Source organism: Pimephales promelas, chromosome 6 (assembly GCF_988280905.1).
Source record: "Pimephales promelas chromosome 6, fPimPro1.hap1.1, whole genome shotgun sequence".
Lineage (NCBI taxonomy): Eukaryota > Metazoa > Chordata > Actinopteri > Cypriniformes > Leuciscidae > Pimephales > Pimephales promelas.
The window spans coordinates 455780-482399 of record NC_142774.1 but is presented as its reverse complement, the minus strand read 5'-3'; the positions used below and the strand labels follow the sequence as shown (position 1 = coordinate 482399).

At 45.2% G+C, this 26620-nt stretch overlaps 1 protein-coding gene across 1 annotated transcript in view; it reads right to left on the bottom strand.

The window, feature by feature from the left end:
- Positions 1–195: 195 nt before the first annotated feature.
- Positions 196–26620, bottom strand: part of LOC120466915 (uncharacterized) — a 35392-nt gene continuing 8967 nt past the window's right edge. The window contains exons 28-98 of the mRNA XM_089131872.1: positions 26433–26609; positions 26162–26193; positions 25974–26071; positions 25832–25857; positions 25631–25652; positions 24467–24494; positions 24302–24377; positions 23983–24141; positions 23697–23908; positions 23520–23608; positions 23311–23429; positions 22999–23175; positions 22728–22759; positions 22540–22637; positions 22398–22423; positions 22212–22233; positions 21047–21074; positions 20882–20957; positions 20563–20721; positions 20277–20488; positions 20100–20188; positions 19891–20009; positions 19579–19755; positions 19315–19346; positions 19131–19228; positions 19019–19047; positions 18915–18936; positions 18776–18803; positions 18611–18695; positions 18377–18523; positions 18012–18208; positions 17735–17835; positions 17535–17647; positions 16859–17035; positions 16747–16778; positions 16576–16673; positions 16470–16492; positions 16367–16388; positions 16245–16272; positions 15407–15491; positions 15174–15320; positions 14827–15035; positions 14644–14747; positions 14454–14566; positions 14218–14373; positions 13554–13762; positions 13397–13482; positions 13198–13325; positions 12972–13097; positions 12420–12613; positions 11604–11692; positions 11390–11517; positions 11140–11258; positions 10595–10712; positions 10299–10514; positions 9753–9923; positions 8020–8169; positions 7169–7218; positions 6963–7092; positions 6790–6872; positions 6572–6701; positions 6107–6297; positions 5426–5516; positions 5212–5344; positions 4870–5057; positions 4631–4786; positions 4410–4546; positions 3978–4126; positions 3794–3888; positions 3466–3679; positions 196–1187 (exon numbers count right to left, since the gene is read on the bottom strand). Coding sequence (XP_088987998.1) covers positions 1102–1187; positions 3466–3679; positions 3794–3888; positions 3978–4126; positions 4410–4546; positions 4631–4786; positions 4870–5057; positions 5212–5344; positions 5426–5516; positions 6107–6297; positions 6572–6701; positions 6790–6872; positions 6963–7092; positions 7169–7218; positions 8020–8169; positions 9753–9923; positions 10299–10514; positions 10595–10712; positions 11140–11258; positions 11390–11517; positions 11604–11692; positions 12420–12613; positions 12972–13097; positions 13198–13325; positions 13397–13482; positions 13554–13762; positions 14218–14373; positions 14454–14566; positions 14644–14747; positions 14827–15035; positions 15174–15320; positions 15407–15491; positions 16245–16272; positions 16367–16388; positions 16470–16492; positions 16576–16673; positions 16747–16778; positions 16859–17035; positions 17535–17647; positions 17735–17835; positions 18012–18208; positions 18377–18523; positions 18611–18695; positions 18776–18803; positions 18915–18936; positions 19019–19047; positions 19131–19228; positions 19315–19346; positions 19579–19755; positions 19891–20009; positions 20100–20188; positions 20277–20488; positions 20563–20721; positions 20882–20957; positions 21047–21074; positions 22212–22233; positions 22398–22423; positions 22540–22637; positions 22728–22759; positions 22999–23175; positions 23311–23429; positions 23520–23608; positions 23697–23908; positions 23983–24141; positions 24302–24377; positions 24467–24494; positions 25631–25652; positions 25832–25857; positions 25974–26071; positions 26162–26193; positions 26433–26609 — 7866 coding nt within the window. The 3' untranslated portion in view covers positions 196–1101. The remainder of the gene's footprint in view (positions 1188–3465; positions 3680–3793; positions 3889–3977; positions 4127–4409; positions 4547–4630; positions 4787–4869; positions 5058–5211; positions 5345–5425; positions 5517–6106; positions 6298–6571; positions 6702–6789; positions 6873–6962; positions 7093–7168; positions 7219–8019; positions 8170–9752; positions 9924–10298; positions 10515–10594; positions 10713–11139; positions 11259–11389; positions 11518–11603; positions 11693–12419; positions 12614–12971; positions 13098–13197; positions 13326–13396; positions 13483–13553; positions 13763–14217; positions 14374–14453; positions 14567–14643; positions 14748–14826; positions 15036–15173; positions 15321–15406; positions 15492–16244; positions 16273–16366; positions 16389–16469; positions 16493–16575; positions 16674–16746; positions 16779–16858; positions 17036–17534; positions 17648–17734; positions 17836–18011; positions 18209–18376; positions 18524–18610; positions 18696–18775; positions 18804–18914; positions 18937–19018; positions 19048–19130; positions 19229–19314; positions 19347–19578; positions 19756–19890; positions 20010–20099; positions 20189–20276; positions 20489–20562; positions 20722–20881; positions 20958–21046; positions 21075–22211; positions 22234–22397; positions 22424–22539; positions 22638–22727; positions 22760–22998; positions 23176–23310; positions 23430–23519; positions 23609–23696; positions 23909–23982; positions 24142–24301; positions 24378–24466; positions 24495–25630; positions 25653–25831; positions 25858–25973; positions 26072–26161; positions 26194–26432; positions 26610–26620) is intronic.

Below are 26620 nucleotides of genomic sequence, written 5' to 3'. Positions count from 1 at the left end.
TTGAAACAGGGGAGCCCCTCCACTTTAATGCATCAGCGTCAATGTAGACACAGGTCTAACGCAAATAAAATCACCATGAATGCGATTTTTCTTGTTTTTTTGGTTTGTTCTAACAGTCAGACCTGTATTTATCACTGATTTCAGAAAGAATTTTTTTTTAAACATTCTTCCTAGTTCAGATTTCATCCGTGAACATCATACGCTGCACAAAAGTCCGCCACCATCAATGAATTCGAAGTAAAGGCAGCGTTACCTAGCTACTTCCTATCACAAGACCCCTGTTCCAAGATGGCGGCGGTTTTGACGCATGCTTAGAACCCCAAGGTGACGTCTAGTGTATATATCTATGCCCTGACATCAGCATCTGCTGTTCATGCCAATTCCTGCTAACATCCGCTTTGGGCTTGTTGATATTTTAATGACTAACATTGTTGTTTTAGTTTTCTGAATGAAACTTTACCAAGCAAACAGAACGGACATTATTGTGTCAAATTAAAATGCTGGGAAAGGAAGGCTGGGAAGAGAATGTAGGAGAGCAGGACACTTTCTGACTTTGTCCAATTAGTGTTCAGAGTGTTTGTTTTATACAGTATACTGTATAGAGTATAATCTACACACACACTCAACTCTACAATGTGGAGACAAGGGTGTGTGGAATTGGAAATAAAATTCATTGAGTGATTAAAAAGAGAACAAAATGATTTCGATTTTTTATTTTAACATAGAAGGAAATGTGTGGAAATGATGAGCAAGACAAAAATCTTCTGTCATATGCTTTTATCCACACACAGTCTTTACATGAATTACAGTTTCAGTTCTTGGAGTGACCCATAGAGTTGATGGTTCAAGGTTTAGCCCTCAACTTTACATTCGCAAAAGTTCATTTTCTATCATTTATTTGAACTAATGTATTTGAGATTTAGAATATCATTGGGTGGAATCTTAGAGATGTGAGCAGAGCTTTCTCTGAAACACCAGCAGTAAATGACGTGTCACTGATCCGTTCGAATCAAATATGAGTTAGTGAAAGTGCAGAAACTCTTGTAAACACTAGACACAGAGAGCGAGAGAGACGTCAGTACGGAGATGATGATGATGTCATCAGTGCAGCAGCTGCAGGGTCGTCATGGTAACAGCCAATAGGAGCAGCTGCAGAAAGACCGGAGCCCAAACTCTGGATGCGGCAGCTGCACACACACACACACACACAAATATTAACATCAGATTACCCTTTACAACACACACATTCTGCACAATTCTTCAGGCCCCTGAACATTACACACTTCAAAAACACTAATGCACACTGACATCTTTAGATCAGACACACACACTGATAGTTCACGGCTGATTTCAACATGTTTGGCTCAAACACACACAGTCTTAAATGTGTTAATGTTGTCTAGTGAAACTCCTGTGAGTTTCTGATTATATTCTTTAGTAAACAGTGCAGTCGTCATCACTGATCATCTATGCCTGTAATCTGTGTAATCTGTGTTTGGGATATTGATATTGCATAAACACACACACACTGCAAACCCAGGGCCGTATTAAGAGCTCACTGGGCCCCCCCACCACTTTAGGTCACCAACTACATGAGCTAAATCTTATATTATTATACGAGTCATTTTATCCATCTATGATATACTTCACAGTTAAGTTATGTTACTTTTAACACGATTTTTTTTTTTATCATATCAAAATGTATTGTGACTAAAATTTCATAATTATTGTGACCAATTTCAATATTACCAAAAAATAATAGTAGCTTAAGAAAATAATCTCAAGCTTACTGATGACAAGAGTCACAAATTAAAATAGAACAAAGGCACAATAAATCGACTGAAAAACTTTAAGCACTGAATAATATTATATTATATAAAGTAATCAAATATACAATAGCCTACGTGGTTTTCACTATAAATTCAACATTCATTCTTGTTAATTTTGCAAAAGTAATTCAGTCAAATACAGTAACGTTAAATTACTTTCTTTCTGATGTTTGATTAAGATTATTGACACACATGGCGACAGCATCTTTATTAGCAGCATCTGTCACTTTGAGACCTCAGATTCAAGTGCGCTGTGCAAAACCGTCTCAAGTTCACCATGGTCTCAAAACCAGCATTTACAAAATGAATTCTCTGTGCCTGAGCAGTTTGAAATAATTTGTATCCAAACCACAATGTTTAAAAACGCGTTTAAATGAAACTTACATCGATGCGCAGCAAAATTTAAATATTTCTACCGGATATACAACCCGGTATCACGACAAGACTTTGGAAAATGATAAGTTTCACGTTCGACTTCAAAGGGGTTAAACCGTGACATCTACACGTTTTCCAAAGTGGACCAACGTGATTATTTCACGTCTTGTCGTGAGACCGGGTTGGGATATATTATCGCCAGTCCTTAGGCGAATATAGAGTTTAATCAAACACAAAAAGCAAAATTATACATCCATCAAGTTAATATTCAAACTTACCGAAAGTTTGTGGGGTCGATGATGACGCTGTTAATATCAAATTAAAACCTGACGTTTCAATTTTGCCCTGCTGCCCACAGGGGTTTGATTGACAGGTGGCCTGGCCAATCATAACGCCGAATAAGCAACTTTGTCCGACAACAAAGCTGTCAGTAACGTCGGTGGATATGAACTTGAAAACGGTAATGTTTAAATTACTTAAATGACAATATTTGAAAGTTGAGACTTTGTTTCATATCATCAGTAGCTGCTCTGAACTCTCTCTCGTAATCACTCGGTGTAACGTTAGTCTTTGCCCCGCGGTGTATTTTTCACTGCGTGAGAACATGATGTGCGTGACTCGTGAGACCCGCCTGGCTCGTGGCTCGTCACATACTAAAAAAGGCGGGTCTTTGCGAACGTCTATTAATGATAATGATTCCATGATAATGCATGGAATAACAAGGGAAAGTGCCACTAAATAACAGGGCTAATTTGTGGGAGACGTTGCGTGGTAAGGCTTTGGTAATCAGATGGCTTGCAGTATCTGCTCCACAGCCAATCACGGCCCCCTCCTTGCTTTTAGCCCCGCCTTGTCCTATGGTTAATGCGGCCGTGTGCAAACCCCAACACATTATAACGATTTGCATAAAAAAGGAATACGCTCAATTGAGGATGATTGTTTTATTTGAAAAGAATTCATGTGTATAATCTACTACGGAAACACTGAATAAATCCCTCAAACCTCATGTGATGGTCAACATGTGCATACGTACCGACACTTAAAACCAACTTTTGTCAGCATGAAGCTTTTCCCGCCATTTTTCAAATGAACAACGCTGCCACACGCGCTGTATAGTGTATAAGCTAACCGGAAAACCCGCGTCAGTTACGTCGTCATCGCGTCTCGCGCAGCTCTTCACACACCTAAACTTCAAACCCACGAATATTGTAAATTTTACTAATGTTTAGCCGGCGCGGGTGTTGGCGGCTGTGAGCGTCACCTGTGGTGGCGGCGGCCGGCGGGGCTTTCGTGCTGCTGGTGCTGGCACTGGTTACACTGGAGTTCCTGCCGCCCGTCAGGCCGATGTTCAGCGAGTCCAGATCCGCCTGCAGCTGAAGCCGGATCCACTCCTGCACCGGTGCCGTGCTTTCATACGTCTTCAGATCGCCGACGTGCACCCCCAGCAGACCCTTCACATCAGGCACGCTCAGCACCTGCACACACACACACACACACACTGATAATCCCCAAACACAGGAGTGACGAGACTCACGCTGATGGCGCTCACACACACACACACACACACACACACACACACACTGACTCACGTTGATGACGCTCTGCTTCAGACTCATGAAGGTCGGCACGTCCATATTCACACTGGAGTTTACAAGTCTACGAATAAACGTAGAATCGGCACCACCTGAAAATACACACACACACACACACACAAGGTCAGACCGACTGCAGAAGTGCGTTTCAATATGTGTGTGTGTGTGTGTTGTTACTCACCGAGGTAGTTCTGCAGCAGCTGGTACGTCGTGATGCTGACGGTGTTTGTATTGCGAGTGTTTGTTGCGCTGAATGCGTTCAGAGCGAGACTGAACAGAATCGACTTCTTCTCTGGACTGCAGGAGGTCAAAGAGAGAGCAGAAGCTCGCCTGAAACACACACACACACACACACACGTCCATGTCACACTTATGAGTCTACAGGTTTAAACTGCATTCGTCCAAAAGTCCCCAAAACAAAGAACAAGCAACAGGAAAACAGATCAACAAGCTGAATAATGTTTGCTTTAGGGATATAATTCCAGTCGCGGCCTAATGAGAGTCAGGCTGGTAACACGAAGGATGCGGGTTCGACTCTCAATACCGACAGGAAATGACAGCTGTGAGCAAGACATCTAAGTGTGTGTGTGTGTGTGTGTGTGTGTGTACTCACTCCACACTGGCGGCCGTGATGTTGTTCAGCACACTCGCGTTCAGCATACACAGGTTAGCTCCTCCCAGCGCGTTCAGCTCGTTAGTGCCGAGAGTGTTTCCACTCACACTGAGATACTTACTGACCAGCAGCTGGACCTGAGAGAGACACACACACATCAGAACACTGGACCAGAACGACCTCACCACGATTGGTTCTGCTGAAACACACACACACTGTACCATCTCAGGGTCCCAGTCTCCGTTGCGGGGGTTCATCAGAGACGAGAGCGTGTCGATCTTCGTCACGTTCCACTTTCTGACATCATCAGGTGTGGCTGTGCGGGAGGCGGAGCCTAAAACCTGCAGCACCTCGTCAGACAGTCTGTCAGGATACGCCTGCGAGGGGCGGGAAACACGTGGCGTTTCTATGGCAACACTGTGATTGACCGCTGTGTTCAGGTGTGTGTGTGTGTTGTTACCTGGTTGAGTTTGTTCAGGACGATCCTCTGGTAGCTCCTGTCGTGAACTCGATCAGTTATTCCCTCCAGGTTGTCCTTCAGAGTTTGGACGCTCAAACACGCGTTAAACTGCGTCACGTCGTAGGCGAACGGAAACATGTCGCTGTAAACCTGAGCCTGCTTTACTTCTCCTTCAGTGCATGCGGTTTCTACAGGAGACGAGGGGAACACACACCACAGTTGTGATTATAGTGATCTGATCTACACTAGTGTGTGTGTCCTGCTGGTTTTGCTGTGTTTATACTCAACTTTAGTGTAATAATGTGTGTGTGTGTGTGTGTGTGTGTGTGTTTTCTCTCTCACCTGCGGATCTCTTGATTTTGACTCGTGTGATTTTGTTGACCTCGTTCATCATGTTGAGGATCTTCATTTCTGAAGCCTTGTTGTTCTTCCTCAGGTCACGGATGAACAACTTCAGAAACTTCTGCTTGTTTTCCTGATAACACACACACACACACACAGTTATCAGTGGAGCACACAAACAGCCGTGTGTTCCCTGTGTTTCCTCGTGCTCTACCTGTGTGAATTTGCTCCAGATGTTTGCGGTGATGTACAGCGGCAGGATCCCCAGGTTCTCCAGAGTCGCTCTGCTCCAGCTGTTGGAGGATCTGAGAGGAACATCATCATATAATGACAGCAGATGTGTGTGATATGTGTTGCTCTACAGGCCCAATTACACAAAAACCATAACTATATGGGCTGCGATAATATATCGATGCATCATGATTCATAGATCCATTCCAATCACGAATCGATCCTGAGCTTAATTTTTAACAGCAGATGGCGCTCTAGGCTAGTGTTTAACAGCAGATGGCGCTCTAGGCTAGTGTTTAACAGCAGATGGCGCTCTAGGCTAGTGTTCAACAGCAGATGGCGCTCTAGGCTAGTGTTTAACAGCAGATGGCGCTCTAGGCTAGTGTTTAACAGCAGATGGCGCTCTAGGCTAGTGTTCAACAGCAGATGGCGCTCTAGGCTAGTGTTTAACAGCAGATGGCGCTCTAGGCTAGTGTTCAACAGCAGATGGCGCTCTAGGCTAGTGTTTAACAGCAGATGGCGCTCTAGGCTAGTGTTCAACAGCAGATGGCGCTCTAGGCTAGTATTTAACAGCGGATGGCAGCGATACCTTTAGCAGTATCGCTATAGTTATCGCCCCTGTAGTGGGAACGGCCTTCAGTGGCGTGTGTGAGTGAGCTTGTACCCGTAGGTGGTGTTTCCTCTCAGCAGGACACTCTCGAGCGCTGAGATCTGCTGGGGCGATGGATCCTGGCACTGTTTGAGTTTCTCCAGCACGTACGGGTCTGAGTTCTGGATGTAGTCGGCGCTGAGGAAGCAGCACATGCCGCCCAGGACATCCAGCTGCGCACGAGTGATGCTGAACCCCGAGATTCCCTGAAACACACACACACCAGCTCAGGCCTTACTGGACACGGTCAACACTGTAACTCAGTGGATATCGTTCCATACTTGACCCTGTTCATACCTTTTAACTGGATAAGTTTAACTGTTTTCGCTATGAACAGATTTATGCTGATTCTACGCAATTTTAATTTATGTATGACTGACAAACACGAATCACATTAAGTTTATTAGTTTGTTTATGTTAAAACTGATTCAAAGTGACTGTATAAATGAGGATAAAAAGCTGAAACGTGTGTGTGCTCACCAGACACTCCCTGGCGCTGCTGAACAGGACTTGCTTCTTGAAGGACAGAGCGCTGGACAGCACCGAGAAGTCGGCCGTTCCCAGAGACGAGAAATACGAGCGGCACAGAGATCTGTCAATCATTGAGTAACTGCAACACAAACAAGCAGACACACAAGTGTGTGATGAGGCCGTCTTCACCAACTCCTCCACGAGCACCAACAATCCTGCTGACGTACTTGTAGTAGATGAGCACCTCGGCCGGATACTGAGAGAAGGCGTTCAGGTCCGCGTTCTTGATGTAGTAGTACATGCAGGTCAGCTGAAGGACACACACACACACACACACATCTGAGCATCGGTAGATGTCGAAGCGTATGCGTTTGAGGAGGAGGACAGTGTCTGCGTTCACCTGTGACTCCTGCAGGACGAGCGTCTGGTTAGCTCGCGCGCGGCAGCCGCGGATCAGACTCATGGTTTTGCTGGTGCTGAAGCTCTGGATCCGTGAACAGCTGAAACCCTGCAGCACCTGGAAAGACATGCTGCACACACACACACACACTCAGAAGCACAGCCTCATCCAGTCTGACTGATGTAATAAGGACTCTATTCACTCACGCGTCCGGGTCGCTGAACTCCATGGCCACGGTTTCGAAGAGCAAGATGGCCTGAGAGGAAGAGGATTTCAACACGTCATTCACATTTATGACAGTAGACCTGCAGCGCTCCTGAGGAGTGTCTCAGCGGCCCAGTCACATGTTCATCTTTCTCTAGTGTGTGATGTTGCTGTGTGAGTCTCCTCTATATCAGTGTCAGTGTTCCTGAACTCCCTCTCCACTGAGCCTCGAGTTTCTCCACAGTATTCCTCATTATAATAATTCATACACGGAATAAAGGGGCGGGGCCTGCTTGAGGGAGTTAATAGTGTGTTAAACTGCCTCGAACTGCTCGACCAATCACAACACACTGCTCCAGCCGACCAATCAGAGCACAGTTTTTTGATGTTTAAATGTTAAATGTTTCCATGTAGTTTATGCATGTTTTCTTAACGGATGAAATTCACCTTGACATTTCCATCCAGTGTTTTTAATGCAATATCCCAAAATGTTTTAATGCAACATCCCAATTCCCAAAGCTAATAAAAAACCAGGATAGCAACAATGCTAATGATAAATATGGGGAAATAAGCTGTTTCTGGACGCCTGTGCTTGTAGAGGCTAAACACAACAAGACTTTGTCAAAGGGCACAATGGGTCCTGTTTCAATTACAACATACTTTTTTTTTTCAATTACGACATAGAGATTTTTTCTCTTGATATGAAGTGTGTATACTGTTTAATTCACAAAATTTGATTAAAATAAAACTGGATTTTGAAACCAAATTACAAGTAAATCCATAAAGCGCCCCTTGAAGGGAAACTCTCCAATAGATGAAGGGTCTTGCGGACGTTTGTCCTGAGATGACGAACCTGCTCGTGTTTCCACTTCTTCTGATTGACCATCTGCACCACCGCGGAGGAGGACGACACGCCGAGCAGGAAGACGCGCGGGATCTCCGGCGCCATCAGGGCAGGAACGTTCGTGATGATGCCGTCAGACGAGCTGTCCACAGTGATGATCTACAGAGAGACGTCACGAGACAAACCTGAGACGTACTCATGTGTGTGTGTGTGTGTGTGTAACTAACTCTAAGGAAATTGAAAATAATAATTTCAGAGCTTTAATTTATTATTTTCTCTGTTAATGTTAAGAGACTTTTATTTTGGCGCTTCCTAGTGGAACGTTAATTTCGCGTCTAGTTAGACTAGTTAGTCAGACGCATCCACGGAGGGAAGAAGGAAAGACACAATTTGGTCTGAGGTTGTATAAAGCTCAAAAGGGATCGTTTAAGCACCTAGCTGGAACGGGAACAAGGTATTGTGTGTTTATCTTGTTTGTGGATATGTGCAGTAATATGAAGGCAGGGTTCTCAAGTCTCACGCATTGGCCGTGAGACACACGCAATCCAAACAGTTCACACGCCACACCGTGTATTTCTCACGCTGAAAAGGCAACGTCAACCAAGTTGTCCTGCGAGCTTTATATATAACGTTGTTTACGAGCCGTAGGCACACAAAGTGAAGTTTCCTGCCGCCAGCACGTATCTCTCGGACAGATTGCGTTCGTTAGGTAATATAGACGCGCAAACACACGGAAGTTGACGGAACATTCTCCTCGTTACTAGGTAACCAACAACATCGGGTGAACACACGTTGAGATGGAGAAGGGAAGAAAGCTCGTCTAACATTTTTAGGCTAGAACATTTGATGTATAGCCCGTCGTATATATTGATGCAGTCAAAAACTCTCTACAACTACTGTACTTTGCAACTACCAGGCCAGAAGCTTTGGCTCAGTTTGGCTAGCTTACATTACAGGTGAATATATAAGGGAAATGTTAGTGGGGATGGGAAGCAATGAAGATGTATTTCTTCATTTTATTTCAAATTATATATTGTGCTGTATTAGTCTTTCTAGTTACATTACGGCTACATGTATTAAAGCAGAGTGCTCTGGGTATTATTTTATATCCTGTCAAAACATACATTAATCATGCCATTGCATTTGTATTTTTCAATGATGTCAGGGAAAAAGCAAAAAGATATTTGTGTACACACACACCTTAATATTCTAATATGCCCATTTGTTCACAATGTCCCACCACAGAATAATCATTATACCATTTCAAGTAGACACATGCACTGTTTGGAGCAATTTTTTATATTTTTGTAATTTTTTGTATTTTTATTAATATAACATTACAGAGTAGGCTATATTTGATGTGATGAATTGCTCTGTCATTTATGACATTTACCAATTGTCATAATTTCAATTTGTGCTGGTTAATTATAAACAATGGGTGAAATTGTTTGGGGGGCGGGGCTTAATTGGGGCTCCTCCCCTAACCGCATGTGATCTCACTCCAAGCTTTTGATAAAACTTGAGAACCCTTTAATAATAGTCGGGTAATGTTTATGTTTGTAAGAGCTCATTTTATGTTATTTATCTGTCCTGTAGCTCTTACGTTGTTTCAAGGAGAAATATGGAAAGGAAAGTAGATTTGTGTTTAACCAAGGCTGACGGCTGAACACAAATAAAGGCTTCTCGAAACATCAGTACGCTTCACCATTGTCTGGCTGGGGTTTTGCTACAGTGTGTGTTACCTGGCTGACGATGGTCTGCTGGAGAATGATGGGTGCGCCGATGACATTGGTCATGAATGATTGAGATTTGAGGGCCAGAAGCAACACATTTCCTGAGATACCGCTGATGACTGATGTCTGAACACCGATGATCAGCGAACCCAATCCCACCAGTCCGTCCGCACTATCGATCTGCCGAGGACACACACAGGTGTGTATCAGTACATATACTCAAGTTTATTTATTCACACAGCTCCCGTTTACCATAGTAACCATAGTAATCCAATTTGCTTTACAACACAAAACAAATAAATACACATTTAAGAGACTAAAGTAGTAGAAAAAAAGTGGTAAATGTAAATAAAAAATCAATCAAAATTTATAAAAAATACATAATAACATAGAACACCAGCTATTCCAAACACATCCACTCACAGTCTGCAAACTGGATTAGTGATTTTTATGAGCGAGTGGATAAACACGGATTCAACGATTTGTTGAGCAACACTGGAGTTCCTCTGAGACGCAGTCCGCTGATTGGCTTTGAGGCGCACTGGTGGAGCGTACCTGGTACAGTCCGGACGCCAGCAGGGTTTGCACGATCGTCATGGCCTGGTCGAGGTTCCAGCCCTGTACGAGTCCGAGCACAGACAGAGCGTTGAGCAGAACACTCCCTCCGGCGCCGCTGATCTGGGCCGTGCTCAAGCCCATGCTCGACTGAGCCAGAGCCTGGAGGATGGCCACCGTCAGGACGTCCGCATTGCTGGCCAGAGCCGCCGACACCTGCGCACACACACACACACACATTTAGCTTCTATAGAGCTTGTTTCTGCTGACACACACACACACACTCTTGTACGTACGTCAGGTGGGATGTTGGTGCAGTGCTGATGGATGCTGGAAGAGATGTTCTTCAACTGCTGCGCACTCAACTGGAGGAAGGAGCTCGCAGGAGCCAAGCAGGATAACTTCACAGGCAGACTGTAAACACACACACACACATCACATCAACGCTGTTAAAGCTCATCAGGACGTCTTTTACAAACACCCGAGTCACAGTTCTGTGGAAACAACAGCTTCAACCAGCCTTCGTTGGTGTGCTGATCTGAGCTGGTTTCACACACACAAGAGGCCAAAACTTCCCTAAACCATCAGACAAGAGCAGCGTCTTCAAATGATGGTTCCCCCAAGACACTTTAACACCCATACAATCTTTCCGGTGCACAAAAGGTTCTTTAGAGTGGGAAAAGGTTGAATAGATTATTAAAATGTTCTTTTAAGAACTGATCACTGAAAGGATCGTTGAGGAACCTGAAATGGTTCTTCTTTGACACTGATATGAAAACCCCCTTTAGAAGTGTAGTTTAGTGAGATGTGAGTAAGGATGGTTATTGTTGGCGTCTCTCACTAGTAGGCGCTGAAGAACTGATTCTGGGTGAACAGCTGACTTATGTAGTACTCCATGACGTCATCAGGAACGTCGATCTGACCGAAGAGCTGCAGGTTCTCCTGGTTCTCCAGGAACGGCTGAAAAACAAACACGTTTTTGAGTCTCACAAAAGAAAACAGGCAGACTGGTTTGGAAGGACATGAGAGTGAATACATGAGGGCAAAGTGATCATTTTGAACTGGTGGAGTTCCTGACAGCGCCGTCACACCTGGATGGAGCCGAAGAGCAGCAGGTCGTCCAGCGTGATGAAGCGCAAGAAGACGGAGATGTAGTCAGAGAACCAGGCGGTGGAGTTGAGAACGGGGTTTGATGCGTTATAACATTTAGGATCTGAAGCTGAGAACAGATGACAGACACGGCTCACAGACGAATCTTCATTATCATTACACAGTCAATCATGCAGTCCATCCACCGTAACTCACAGGTGTTCAGGAAGACCCGGATGGTCCCGTAGATGTCACTCTGGGAAAACGTTGCTGCACTGAAGTTGTATTTGGCCATCACTGAAACACTGAACACAGAAACACACCAAATCCGTCAGCAGCACATTTATTCATATAAGGGGAAACCAATCTAGGGGTAAAACATCGTCCCTTCATCGGGAAAGCAAACCCAGCGATCAGGGAACGTTCTGGAAAGGTTCTCCCAAAGCTATGAACAAATGATCTTCCACTAACATTAACTGAACGTTTGTTCAAAGTTTTCTGGTCTTTAATAATGTTCTCAAACTTATAATTGGATGTTCGTCTACTTATTTTTAAATGTTACTACTTGTTTCAGAATGTCCAAAGAACATTCAGAAGTAATGTTTGAGTGGAATGATACGATGAAATGTTCCCTTAACCTTCACATAACCAAGAAAAACTTTTGTTTGTTCATTTAACATTTAGAAATATTTGTTTCGTAGCTTAAAGAGAAGGTTACGCTACTGACGCACAAAGTTGAGTCGCCGTTTCATGTGTGGGATCCAGTTATTTCAATGGGAGATCAGCATGATGGGGAAAAGATCCCGAGCAGATTTCGCTTGTGTCCGCGTGGATTGGCCGCGTTCACCAACTCAAAACCTGCTTGGTTTGAAAGTGACTTTGGTGTGAGCAGTGCTTGATCTTTGCTACATGATTGACATTTGAACATGTCACTGAAATCCCACTTGAGTGACCGACCCCCCCTTTGGGCTTGGACCTGTTGGCTGCTCCACATCACCGTTTCATATGCATAATGTTGAAAACGTTACTCACAACTTCTTGAAGGAGAGACAGGAGGAATTCCGCATGACGTCGGGGCCGATGAGCTGTGAGGTGAGCAGCGGCAGGTACTGCACGAGGCGAGACTCGAACCACTGATCCACCTCAGACTGGACCTCCAGCTCCAGAACCCGAGGCCACACGCAGGACAGCACCTGCTGAGCCAGAGCCGGCGAGCCCAGCGGCTCCTGCGGGACACACACACACACACACAGTCCTGCAACTAAGTTTGTTTCCACAAGAGAATAGCGTCAGTCCAGCTTAAGTCAGTTCAGTGATGCTTCAGTTTTGTTTAAAATTTAGTTCATTTGTATATATAAATAGTAAACAGTGATGTCATCATCCAGCTCAGGTCAGCTCTTGTGTAATAGTGTCAATGCAGGAGATCAATAATATTTCTGAATATAATAAATGTTAGACTTAATGTCCTTAACTGAGCGAGCCAAGCCAATGGCAGCAAAGGGGGAAAAGGCGGCAGCATGAACCGTGACTCCATCAGGGAGAGTCGTTCACGAGCCGTTTCAGAGGAGTGTGAGATGCCTGTACCGTCTGCAAGTACTGCGGCGTCTTCGGGTAGATCGTGAAGAACTGGCAGATTTTGGTAACATCGTCCACAGCGTTCGGGCGGTTCAGGAGACTGCTGACCTCCGCGGGAGATATCGACTCCATCAGCTGAGAGGCGAAACACACACACACACAGTCAGCACTCGAAGGACTCTATCAGTGGATCTAACCGGTGATCGTTGGCTGGAGGCGGCGGGACGGGTCTGACCTCTGGCACGCGGGCGGGGGGCATCAGGGACAGGAAGGTGCTCAGATTCGGGAACTGGAAACTCATGAAGGATGAGGTCAGGAAAGCGTAGTAGCTCTGGTTGCTGTAGCAGCGCAGCGGGGCGGGGCCTGTGGAGACAGAAGGATGAGCGGATGGAGTGATGAGCACAGGGATGGATGAGGGACGGGTGGATGCACACCTGTGAGAGAGCCGAGGATCAGCTGGTAGATCTGAGCTTGTGTTGCGGGCTGGAAGGTGGAGCTGGACGAGTTCAGCAGCTGCACCCTGTGGGAACAAGCTCGATGAGTACGCAGTGTGTTCACGTGTGAGTGTGTGTGTGTGTGAGATAGGCTTACGCCTGCTGGCTGATCGGACAGGGCCGCTGCTCGACGACGCTGAAGTAAGTCGTCACGTGTTGGACCGTAATGTTCGTTATGAACGGAGGCAGTATGTTCTGGATCCAGATCTGCAGATTATCATCTGATAACGTGGTCAGGTTGGCCCGGTCAAACACCTGCTGCAGGAACGCTTCCTTCACCGGAGGAGGGAGAACACCACCCTGCAGCTGACAGACACAGACCACAGCCAATCAGAGCACTGGTACTACACAAACAGCCAATCAGAACATGGTGAACATGATTTCGCCAAGTACCACATGTTCCTTGGATCAACTTTCCAATCAATCAATCAGATTTGAGGGACAAGTTTACAGTTTATGTCAAGTTTAGGCTTAGAACCAGAGTCAAGGGCTTACACATCAGTGTTATCCACCTATCATTCCCTCAGATTTAGGGAACAGTTAGGGGTGGGGTTAGGTTTACGGGAAGCGGTTGGGTAAGGACTACATTTGGGACAGGAATGTTGATCCAGGAACATGTCTTACTGGCAAAATCACTGTGACCATCAGAACACAGGTACTACACAAACAGCCAATCAGAACACAGATACTACACAAACAGCCAATCAGAACACAGATACTACACAAACAGCCAATCAGAACACAATGTGTGTGTGTGTCACCTGTAGCGTTGCAGAGAGAGAAGTGTAGAAGGCGGTGAGCTGTGTGTCCGGCACGTAGAGCAGGAGATTATAGACGGCAGCGGCGCTGGACAGGAACCCAGGAGCGCTGGAAACCTCCACTAACTGTTTGACGCTCAACAGACCCAGAGCGTCCAACTGCACAAACACACACACAGGTGAACATGCTGGATGTCTGTTGTGCTGAGTGTGTGTGTGTATGTGTGTGAGTGTCGTACCACACTGAAGCTGGGGTTGAGTATCTGCAGGTCAGTCACCGAGGTGAAGACAGAGAATCGTCCAAAGCTGCTGATCAGCCAATCAGAGCTGCTCTGAGAGACGTCCACACACCCTGAACACAGAGCAACACGTCACAGCTGAGCGGTGGCACTGACCCTGAGATGTGCTGTTAGTGTGAGAGACGCCCACCTGCGCTGCTGTTCTTAGAGAGGAAGACTTTGATGAAGTCAACGTAGACATTGGCTTGAGTCTCGCTGGACATGATGTCAAAACTCTGACTGAAGCTCTGGACTCTGTGAAGGAGACCGCGTCTTAGAGCTGCGTCGACGTGTGACACGTGTGTGTGTGTGTGTGTGTGTGTTGCAAACTCACACGCTCCTGAAGGTGTCACAGCTGAAGTCTCTGGTGGAGAGACAGGACAGGAACGCCTCGGAGGCGGAGGGGAAGAATGGGCGGAGCCTGGAGTTGAACCAGCGCTGCACGAACGAATCATCTCTCAGGTTGGTGGAGCTGAAGGAGCTTAGAGTGACTTCTCCAATCATGTTCAAGAATGACACTGAGGGGCGGGACTTATTCAGCCTCTGATGGAGACACAATTCATCCTTCTTAATTACTCACTGATATTACTTTCATGTTATTTTATGTTGTACTTTATTTGTTGATATTGCTTCTCTACAGACATGTCACACATCTTTGTGAGAGAGTGTGTTGTCTTGTACCGTGTTGGCGAGTGTGTCGAGCACTGGACCCAGCACAGGGTTGACCTTCTGCGTGAACAACTTCCACGTCTCTCCGGACACGTCTTCGTCCCCGTTCAGACTGCACGTCAACACCGTCACCAGGTCCTGCGTGCTCAGCTCTGTCAACTGAACACAACACAAAACATGTTTACAGAGAGAGAGTGTGTGTGTGTGTGATCAGTGTCTGTGTGTACGGGTTGTGTGTGGAGTACCTCTACACAAGCGTACTGCGTGATGCTGAATTCACAGAGCCGACTGCCGTCATGAGACGAGCTGAGATACACCGACAGACCAGAGCTGTAACACACACAGAGATGAGCATGACAGATATGCCTCAAACAGCCAATCACAACATAGATACTCCAAAAACAGCCAATCAGAAGATAGCTACGCCTCATTTTCCAGCTAACAGGGAATGCTAAATGTTAACTTTCGCATAACCAACAAAAATTTTTTTAAAACAGTTAAAATTGGGATTTAAAATTTTCATTTACTTAATGAAATTACTTAATTCTGCTCAATAAGAACTGGCCTAAACTGAACAGATTTTTTCAACTTAGAATAATCAATTAATCGACTGATTTTCTCCTTCAGATAATCGATTAATCGGCTGGTTCCCTGCGGATAATCAATTAATCGACCGATTTTCTTCTTTGGATAATCAGTTAATCGGCTGGTTTTCTTCAGATTATCAATTAATCGGCTGGTTTTCTTCGGATAATCAATCGACTGATTTTCTTCTTCAGATAATCAATTAATCGGCCAATTTTCTTCTTCAGATAATCAATTAATTGGCTGGTTTTCTTCGGATAATCGATTTATCGCCCAATTTTCTTCCTCGGATAATTGATTGATTAATCGGCAGATTTTTCTTCCTCTGATAATTGATTGATCAACCTATTTTTTTCTATGGTTAATTGGCCAGTCGGACGATTTTCTTCAGATAATAGATTGATCGGCTGATTTTTCTTAGGGTAATCTATTAATTGATTAAAAGTAAGACTGTTTGAGTTACAAAATCATCTGAATGGTTCTTGAAGGAGTTTTCACCTGTTGACACTGCTGCACACTGCCGTTTCTGAGGGAGAGAGAGGAGAGGGAGAGACGTCAGCTCACACATTACACGATTACAGACAGAAATCACTCAAACTCGTTTAGAGAGGAACACTAACCGTTCACTGGTGTCACGCCACACTGGGAGAGACAGAAGAGACTCACGTGAGCTTAAATCATCAGCGTAAAACTAACCGTAACCAAAGCATCTTCAACACTCACCTCTCTGTTGGGGTTCACACAACCTGAGAAAAAGACACACTGATGAGTTTACACACACACACACACTCAGGTGACTGTCTTTAAAACACAGGAGATGCCGTCTCACCCGCCGGGACTCGCTGAAGCAGAGCCGCGTTGCTCCTCAGAATCTCCGTCTCCAGATTCACGGACGCGACGACCATCAGGTGGTCCAGACGGTGGAAACTAGCAGACAGACAGACGTGTGAGCAGGAGATTCAACACAACAAACACACGCAGCATGCGACAACACACTCACATGATTTGGTACGCCGCACAGGAGATGTTCCTCTGAAAGAAACCCCTCCACACATTAATGGATGGACAGCGATGAGAGAGACATGTAAGAGTGAGCAGGAAAACCCTTTTACCGTCTTTGATGACTCCACCATGAAGTGGAGCGTGGGGATGATCCTCTCCTCCTGTGGAGATGCGCTCAGGTGATCGAACACGGCATTGATGACCACAGCCTTCTCTGGAAGACCAGGAACATCATCAAACATCAGCCCAACCAACTGCTCTGCAGAGAGGGCCAGCAGGCTGCCGAGCTACAGACGGAGAACACAGGTAAAGTTCTTCTGCGGATCGAAATAATCTCCAAACATCCTACATGTACTTGAGAAGCACAACTGGGGAAGATACTGAGAAAATAAAGTTTCCTATCTATTCTCTAAATGCATGTTATGGATCATATTGTGAACCGTTCATCCATGCGCATGTTTCTCGATCTGACTGGATCTTCCAGTGGAGTGTCAGTCTTTTTCACTTTAAGCTCCGCCCCTGCAAGCTCAGCTCATCTGCATATACTGAGTGCCACGCCCACATCTGTACATCCAATCAGCAACTGATATACACAACTAACTGAAATGTATGTCAATGCGGAAGGACTACTTCCAGTCACAAGAGTAAACCTAATAGAAAAATCTTAATATATTACTCAGTTTTGCTTCTCAATTGAATGCATCTTGATTTAGAGGAACACACACACACACATTACTGACGCACACAGTGATTGTTTTTTGCAGTGTGAATGTGTCTGACTCATACCGGGTTGAACTGTGTGTTGAGCGCGATCAGCTGATTCAGAGAGACGATTGCAGAAAACTGGCCAAAGTTACGGATGAGCCACTGAGAGCTGTCGTTGGACACACACGCCGCACCTGAGCAAACACACACATGCACCAGTCACTGATGAGCGAATCTGACCAGGACAGGTGAATGAAACACAGGAGATATCGGTTCCTCACCTGCGGTCTGTCGAGAGAGGAACGGCACGATGAACTCCGTCACTGTTAGTTCTCGCTGAAAGTCATTCATATGGAGAAATCCTGCGCTGAACGCCTCAACCCTTCATCACACACACACACACACATGTCAATAACATAACTCTGAGACTCCACGGACAAAGATTCACCATAAACAGCAACGCTCTCAACACAGTGTGTGCTAATCATAAATCTATAATTCATATTCATAAATAAAGTGTGCTAATCGGGTGTGTTGTGAGGACGATCTGGTGTTTACACTGTCTGGAAGTTCTGACAGCTGAAGTTCTGGCTGCGCAGACACTGCAGGAACGGCCTCGAAGCGAACGGCAGGAACGGCCGGAGACGCTCGCCAAGCCAGAGCGCGACGCTGCCCTCGTCCGCGAGTCTGTCCAGCCGTAGCTCTCGCAGGACATCCAGAGCCGCGGAGCCAGAGCCGCTGCTCCAACGCGCCGACTAGCGGAGAGAAGAGCAGAGTCATGACACTTGACGCACAAGGGTTAAATGTTACTTCTTTGTCAGAACATTCAAAGAACACATTGTCATGCAAAACATTGTAAATGCTGTGCAATGCTTCATGGGATGTTGGATGTTGTCAATATCCGTGAATCCAGACTCTTGTACCCTGTTGGAGAGCGTGACGAGTGCGGCGTCCAGCAGGGCTGAGACTCTGGTCAGGAGGAGCTTCCAGCTCTCCGGGGATGTGGTGACATCATCAGACAGATGGCAGTCCAGCACAGACACCAGCTGATCCACACTGACATTCAGCACCTGAAGCACATCCAAACACGACTGTTGACAACTGCCTCATGCGGATCAGAGAGGTGCATTCTGGGATAGAGATTCTTATCTGATTACCGGGGTACATGCATATTCTGCAATGCTGAAGTCACAAAGCCTGCTTGTAGCATCGCCGTTGTTCAGGAAGAGCTGTAATGAAGAACTGAGGACAGAGATGACACAGTTAACCAAAGTCAGGTGGGGAAACAGAAACATAAAGCAGTCATTAAAGCCTCACTCTACCTGTCGACTCCACGGCACACTCGAGTCTCTGAAATACAGACAAACAGAGGAAAACATCACATACACAGACACACAACACATCCCTGCACACTCACTCATGCTCACGCAGTGATAGTGATGAAGAGGAGTCGCCCACTACCGTTGTATGGAGTCAAAGGACACTGTGGACGAAAAGACAAATACGGTGTGAAATGTACAGAACACATCACATAAAAAGTAATTCACTTAAGACAACAGACATACCTCATCCACAACTGGGAGTAGAGAGCAGCCTGTGAGGAAGTCAGAAATAGCATTAAGTAACACAGGGAACAGACATGATGGCTTAGAGAAACTCATATCGCCCTGTGCCGACCTGCTGGTGCCGTGAGGCTGAGGTTATACACGCTCGCCCAGATGACGGGCTCCAGATCGCCCACGGATGATCTCAGGAGGAGGTCAAGCCGCTTGAATCTGATTTACAACAGAAAAGAAGCAGTCAAGAAGATCCGAACATTGATGTCTCAGCCTCTCTCGGTTATTAACAAACAAACACTTACATTATCTGGTTGGTTGGACAGCTGAGTGGACTCTAGAAAAGAAAACCAGTATGCATCATTTCCATTTAGAGGACTATAGCTGTAAGTAGCGATAACATGAAACATAACACAAGCCTAATCAATGGCATAATAGCAATGAAGATCAATCCTACAGCAATTCAATCAATTACAGAAAAGTGTTTGCAAAAAATCTTCTACTGTATAAACTGAGACAACTGTACGGTTCTGAAAGCCTTCCAGACATAACCCTGAAACACTTCTTACCTGTGTGGAGGAAACATACAGGAGCTGGAGAACTTCAGGAAGACCTCGATCCACAGGAGACTCCAGCAGATGATCAAACACTCGTTCGATGATGACTTCCTTCTGTGGCAGACCAGGTAGATCTTCAACCATCAGTCCGACCATCTGCACTGGAGACAGATAGACCAGCGTCTCCAACTAAAGACACACAGAGGAACAAGAAGGCAAACCTTAGAGGAGAAGTCCCATAGATAAAACTGATGATGATGTTCGTCAACATTATCGTATTTCTTCTTGCATCATGTCCATTGATGAAGAAGTGAAGATACATACGGGATCAAAGTGTGCGTTGATGGAGAACAGTTCTGCGAGAGACGCAAACTGGGCGAACGAGCCAAAGTTCTTCAGCAGCCAATCAGCACTGGTGTTAGCACTCGACACACAGCCCAAATCTGACACACACAGTAAAATCCCCTTCATTAGCTCCAGAACCTCAACATGAGTGGCATTCGGCCTGAAACCACTGCAAACCTCCACCTCACCTGTTGCATTTCTCCTGAGGAAGGGCAAGATGAAAAATACCACCACGTTCCTTCCTTGCATCTCATTGGTCGGCAGGAACTCTGACAGACTGAGAAATGGGTGGAAATAATGTTGAACAAAGCTTCTTATCAACTCATGGCAGTCTTGAGCAATTGTAGAGGAAATGCGTTTCTTACATGCGCTGGAAAGTTTGGCAGCTGAGGTTTTTGCTCCCAGCGCACTGCAGTAGAGATGGAGACACAAACGGCAAAAACGGCTTCAGATATCGAGCCAACAACTCGCTGATGAAAGTTACGTCACTCCATTGGTCAGGACTGATGCGCTCCAATCTCAGCTCCCCAATCACATCCAGCACTTGGGACACGACATCACCTCTGATCGGCTGAGACTGATGATGTAATGAGGAGCAATTAGTCCTATATTCAAGTGACATTAGAGCAGAGTAGTGCAACGCTTCTTTACCATATTTGCCGCCATGCTGGAAAAGATCCCGAAGGCTCCATCGACAACACTGTCTGTTTTGGTGAAAAGCAGCTTCCAGATCTCCTTGGAGTAACTGCTGCTGCTGGATAGTTGACACTCCAGAAGCCCAGCCAGGTGTTCAGCAGTGAAGCCTGCGAGCTACAAACACAAAGGATTTCATCAGTGGAGATCACAGTTCAGGAAACATCATGCTGATTCTAGAAACTGCTGCACATTTGCTCTCTGGGGGAAGTAGATTCCCAGACAATCATCAGTAACAGGTCATGTTAAAAGAGTTTTCTGCTGGTCATCTTCTTACCGAAGAGCAAGCGTACTGCTGCAGGTCGACACTACAGGGGGCGCTCACGAGACCAGCGGACAGGAGAGTCGCATTACTGTGGAAAGCATCAGAATTTCATGAGCACTTCCCGTCTCATAGATGATGTCACAGTGTTAAAGTGGAGAAAAGAGTATTTGCTCATACCTGATGACTCCTGAACAAACTCTGGTAGCTGTTAAATTCATCAGAAAACATTGATTAGTGTTACTGGATTTCTTTACGACTCAGTATAACACCCTTGAATCACAATGTAATAGTCAAGAAGATTAAATGAAAGTAATAAAAGAAGAAAGTTGACCAAAAAAACTTGTTCAGATTTGCTGACAGATTCATTCAGTTTCTGTTTGACGACATAGATACAGGGAATTATTCCTACGATGCCGGCTCCTATGATGCCTAGTTATATAGGACAAATTATCAACTTAAAATGGGTCCTATGTTCTCAGTGTTGGGGCTCAGCTAACATAGAAACATGGAACCCTGGGAACATTAAGCCCTTGTAGAGTTGTGCTCTGGGTATGTTGAGCCCTGGGAACTTTAAGCTCTCGGAGAGTTGTGCTCTGGGTATGTTGAGCCCTGGGAACTTTAAGCTCTCGGAGAGTTGTGCCCTGGGTATGTTGAGCCCTGGGAACTTTAAGCCCTCAGAGAGTTGTGCTCTGGGTATGTTGAGCCCTGGGAACTTTAAGCTCTCGGAGAGTTGTGCCCTGGGTATGTTGAGCCCTGGGAACATTGTACCCTGGGAAATAGCTCTGCTCCTGATTACTTCAGTAGGCGACGACCAGTGTGTGACACTGAGTCTTGAGTCTCACTCAACACTGTTTGGTCAATAACTCTTACTGAAGGTCCAATGCTGGGCAATTCTTGATTTGATTATCTCTAAAATCTAAATCAGAAAATCTACTGTAAACTACTGGCATGACCTTTCAGAAAGTTAGAAACATTAATAAATGGATTTGATTATATATGTAAGCTATTCATTTGTTTCAGTTTGCTTGTCCAACAGGCTACTTGCAATTAGCGTTGTATGGAGCCGAGAACTGAAGGTTTGTAGGGCCCTATAGTATAGGTTTGTGTAGTTATTATCGTTCCTTTGGATGGGCTCCAGGGCTGCCCATAGATCTGTACAGACAACAGCTGTCAATGTAACACACATTTAAGCAGGAGAAATCTGAGCAAAGCTAAACTCAGTGCTTATGGATGTTGGCTAGTGGAATAATGCAGGTTCGGTTCAATCGCAGCGTTCATTCAGACTCGATTAGACACAGAGTATTAAAGATCAGAAAAATGCCAGGTGTACAAATACACTTACCATTCACAGGTGTGACCAGACACTGAAACAGAAGGAAAAGGGAAGAACAAAACAAATATATTTTTTTTTACATCTCTGTATGCTTTGAGTCTTGTGAAAATGTTTTCAAAGAGTGAGGCATAGAGAGGATTCCTTTAGGACTGAAAGAGGTCCATAAGGAAAACTGTGTTAAAAACAATCACTTACTGTTGAAGGTTCAGGAAGTGAGCAGCCTGTAAATAAGACACACACATTGATCCTTAGTTCCATCAGAAATACTGAGAAACATGTTGATCTTCTAGTGAAGTCAACAGTGAGAGATGATGACGACACACAGACTGAGAATCACCTGTCTCTGCTTTCTTCTTGAGTTCTCCAGTTGTGTGGAAGACCAGAGTCTGCATGTCTGATGGCAGGAGAGGTAGATCCTTAAACAGCCTCTTAAAACTGAGAAAGAAACGCAGTATTAGGGGGGATTTCAGCACAAAGGACACCAGAGACTCAATAACGAGACAACAGAGGCTCAAGTACACTTACATCAGTGTGAGGGAGCTGCACTGTATTACGGTCTGTGGAAACACAAACAGGCGTCAGTGCCTTCATCACATATCTGATTCATCAGACTCACTAATGGGGCAGACGTGGCCTATTGGTTAGAGAGTCAGACCGGTGACCCAAAGGTTGCGGGTTCGATTCTCAACATCGGCACTCAAACGGTAGTCCTTGGCATTGTATCATTGTATTCTTGGATTATTTAACGAGACACATAATTCTGGTATAATATTGACAATATCCGAGAAAGTTTTACCGTCTGTGAGAGTAAGAGCAGGTTTTGAAGAACATCAGGAAGACCTCGATCCACAGGAGACTCCAGCAGATGATCAAACACTCGATCGATGATGACTTCCTTCTGTGGCAGACCAGGTAGATCTTCAACCATCAGTCCGACCATCTGCACTGGAGACAGATAGACCAGAGTCTCCAACTAAAGACACACAGAGGAACAAGAAGGCAAACCTTAGAGGAGAAGTCCCATAGATAAAACTGATGATGATGTTCGTCAACATTATCGTATTTCTTCTTGCATCATGTCCATTGATGAAGAAGTGAAGATACATACGGGATCAAAGTGTGCGTTGATGGAGAACAGTTCTGCGAGAGACGCAAACTGGGCGAACGAGCCAAAGTTCTTCAGCAGCCACTCAGCACTGGTGTTAGCACTCGACACACAGCCCAAATCTGACACACACAGTAAAATCCCCTTCATTAGCTCCAGAACCTCAACATGAGTGGCATTCGGCCTGAAACCACTGCAAACCTCCACCTCACCTGTTGCATTTCTCCTGAGGAAGGGCAAGATGAAAAATACCACCACGTTCCTTCCTTGCATCTCATTGGTCGGCGGGAACTCTGACAGACTGAGAAATGGGTAGAAATAATATTGAACAAAGCTTCTTATCAACTCATGGCAGTCTTGAGCAATTGTAGAGGAAATGCGTTTCTTACATGCGCTGGAAAGTTTGGCAGCTGAGGTTTTTGCTCCCAGCGCACTGCAGCAGAGATGGAGACACAAACGGCAAAAACGGCTTCAGATATCGAGCCAACAACTCGCTGATGAAAGTTACGTCACTCCATTGGTCAGGACTGATGCGCTCCAATCTCAGCTCCCCAATCACATCCAGCACTTGGGACACGACATCACCTCTGATCGGCTGAGACTGATGATGTAATGAGGAGCAATTAGTCCTATATTCAAGTGACATTAGAGCAGAGTAGTGCAACGCTTCTTTACCATATTTGCCGCCATGCTGGAAAAGATCCCGAAGGCTCCATCGAGAACACTGTCTGTTTTGGTGAAAAGCAGCTTCCAGATCTCCTTGGAGTAACTGCTGCTGCTGGATAGTTGACACTCCAGAAGCCCAGCCAGGTGTTCAGCAGTGAAGCCTGCGAGCTACAAACACAAAGGATTTCATCAGTGGAGATCACAGTTCAGGAAACATCATGCTGATTCTAGAAACTGCTGCACATTTGCTCTCTGGGGGAAGTAGATTCCCAGACAATCATCAGTAACAGGTCATGTTAAAAGAGTTTTCTGCTGGTCATCTTCTTACCGAAGAGCAAGCGTACTGCTGCAGGTCGACACTACAGGGGGCGCTCACGAGACCAGCGGACAGGAGAGTCGCATTACTGTGGAAAGCATCAGAATTTCATGAGCACTTCCCGTCTCATAGATGATGTCACAGTGTTAAAGTGGAGAAAAGAGTATTTGCTCATACCTGATGACTCCTGAACAAACTCTGGTAGCTGTTAAATTCATCAGAAAACATTGATTAGTGTTACTGGATTTCTTTACGAGTCAGTATAACACCCTTGAATCACAATGTAATAGTCAAGAAGATTAAATGAAAGTAATAAAAGAAGAAAGTTGACCAAAAAAACTTGTTCAATTTGCTGACAGATTCATACAGTTTCTGTTTGACGACATAGATACAGGGAATTATTCCTACGATGCCGGCTCCTATGATGCCTAGTTATATAGGACAAATTATCAACTTAAAATGGGTCCTATGTTCTCAGTGTTGGGGCTCAGCTAACATAGGAACATGGAACCCTGGGAACTTTAAGCCCTCAGAGAGTTGTGCTCTGGGTATGTTGAGCCCTGGGAACTTTAAGCTCTCGGAGAGTTGTGCCCTGGGTATGTTGAGCCCTGGGAACTTTAAGCCCTCAGAGAGTTGTGCTCTGGGTATGTTGAGCCCTGGGAACTTTAAGCTCTCGGAGAGTTGTGCTCTGGGTATGTTGAGCCCTGGGAACTTTAAGCTCCCGGAGAGTTGTGCCCTGGGTATGTTGAGCCCTGGGAACATTGTACCCTGGGAAATAGCTCTGCTCCTGATTACTTCAGTAGGCGACGACCAGTGTGTGACACTGAGTCTTGAGTCTCACTCAACACTGTTTGGTCAATAACTCTTACTGAAGATCCAATGCTGGACAATTCTTGATTTGATTATCTCTAAATTCTAAATCACAAAATCTACTGTAAACTACTGGCATGACCTTTCAGAAAGGTAGAAACATTAATAAATGGATTTGATTATATATGTAAGCTATTTATTTGTTTCAGTTTGCTTGTCCAACAGGCTACTTGCAATTAGTGTTGTATGGAGCCGAGAACTGAAGGTTTGTAGGGCCCTATAGTATAGGTTTGTGTAGTTATTATTGGTCCTTTGGATGGGCTCCAGGGCTGCCCATAGATCTGTACAGACAACAGCTGTCAATGTAACACACATTTAAGCAGGAGAAATCTGAGCAAAGCTAAACTCAGTGCTTATGGATGTTGGCTAGTGGAATAATGCAGGTTCGGTTCAATCGCGGTGTTCATTCAGACTCGATTAGACACAGAGTATTAAAGATCAGAAAAATGCCAGGTGTACAAATACACTTACCATTCACAGGTGTGACCAGACACTGAAACAGAAGGAAAAGGGAAGAACAAAATAAAAGACAAAATGTAAAATATATATTTTTTTACATCTTTGTATGCTTTGAGTCTTGTGAAAATGTTTTCAAAGAGTGAGGCATAGAGAGGATTCCTGAAGGACTGAAAGAGGTCCATAAGGAAAACTGTGTTATAAGCAATCACTTACTGTTGAAGGTTCAGGAAGTGAGCAGCCTGTAAATAAGACACACACATTGATCCTTAGTTCCATCAGAAATACTGAGAAATGTGCTGATCTTCTAGTGAAGTCAACAGTGAGAGATGATGACGACACACAGACTGAGAATCACCTGTCTCTGCTTTCTTCTTGAGTTCTCCAGTTGTGTGGAAGACCAGAGTCTGCATGTCTGATGGCAGGAGAGGTAGATCCTTAAACAGCCTCTTAAAACTGAGAAAGAAACGCAGTATTAGGGGGGATTTCAGCACAAAGGACACCAGAGACTCAATAACGAGACAACAGAGGCTCAAGTACACTTACATCAGTGTGAGGGAGCTGCACTGTATTACGGTCTGTGGAAACACAAACAGGCGTCAGTGCCTTCATCACATATCTGATTCATCAGACTCACTAATGGGGCAGACGTGGCCTATTGGTTAGAGAGTCAGACCGGTGACCCAAAGGTTGCGGGTTCGATTCTCAACACTGGCACTCAAACGGTAGTCCTTGGCATTGTATCATTGTATTCTTGGATTATTTAACGAGACACATAATTCTGGTATAATATTGACAATATCCGAGAAAGTTTTACCGTCTGTGAGAGTAAGAGCAGGTTTTGAAGAACATCAGGAAGACCTCGATCCACAGGAGACTCCAGCAGATGATCAAACACTCGATCGATGATGACTTCCTTCTGTGGCAGACCAGGTAGATCTTCAACCATCAGTCCGACCATCTGCACTGGAGACAGATAGACCAGAGTCTCCAACTAAAGACACA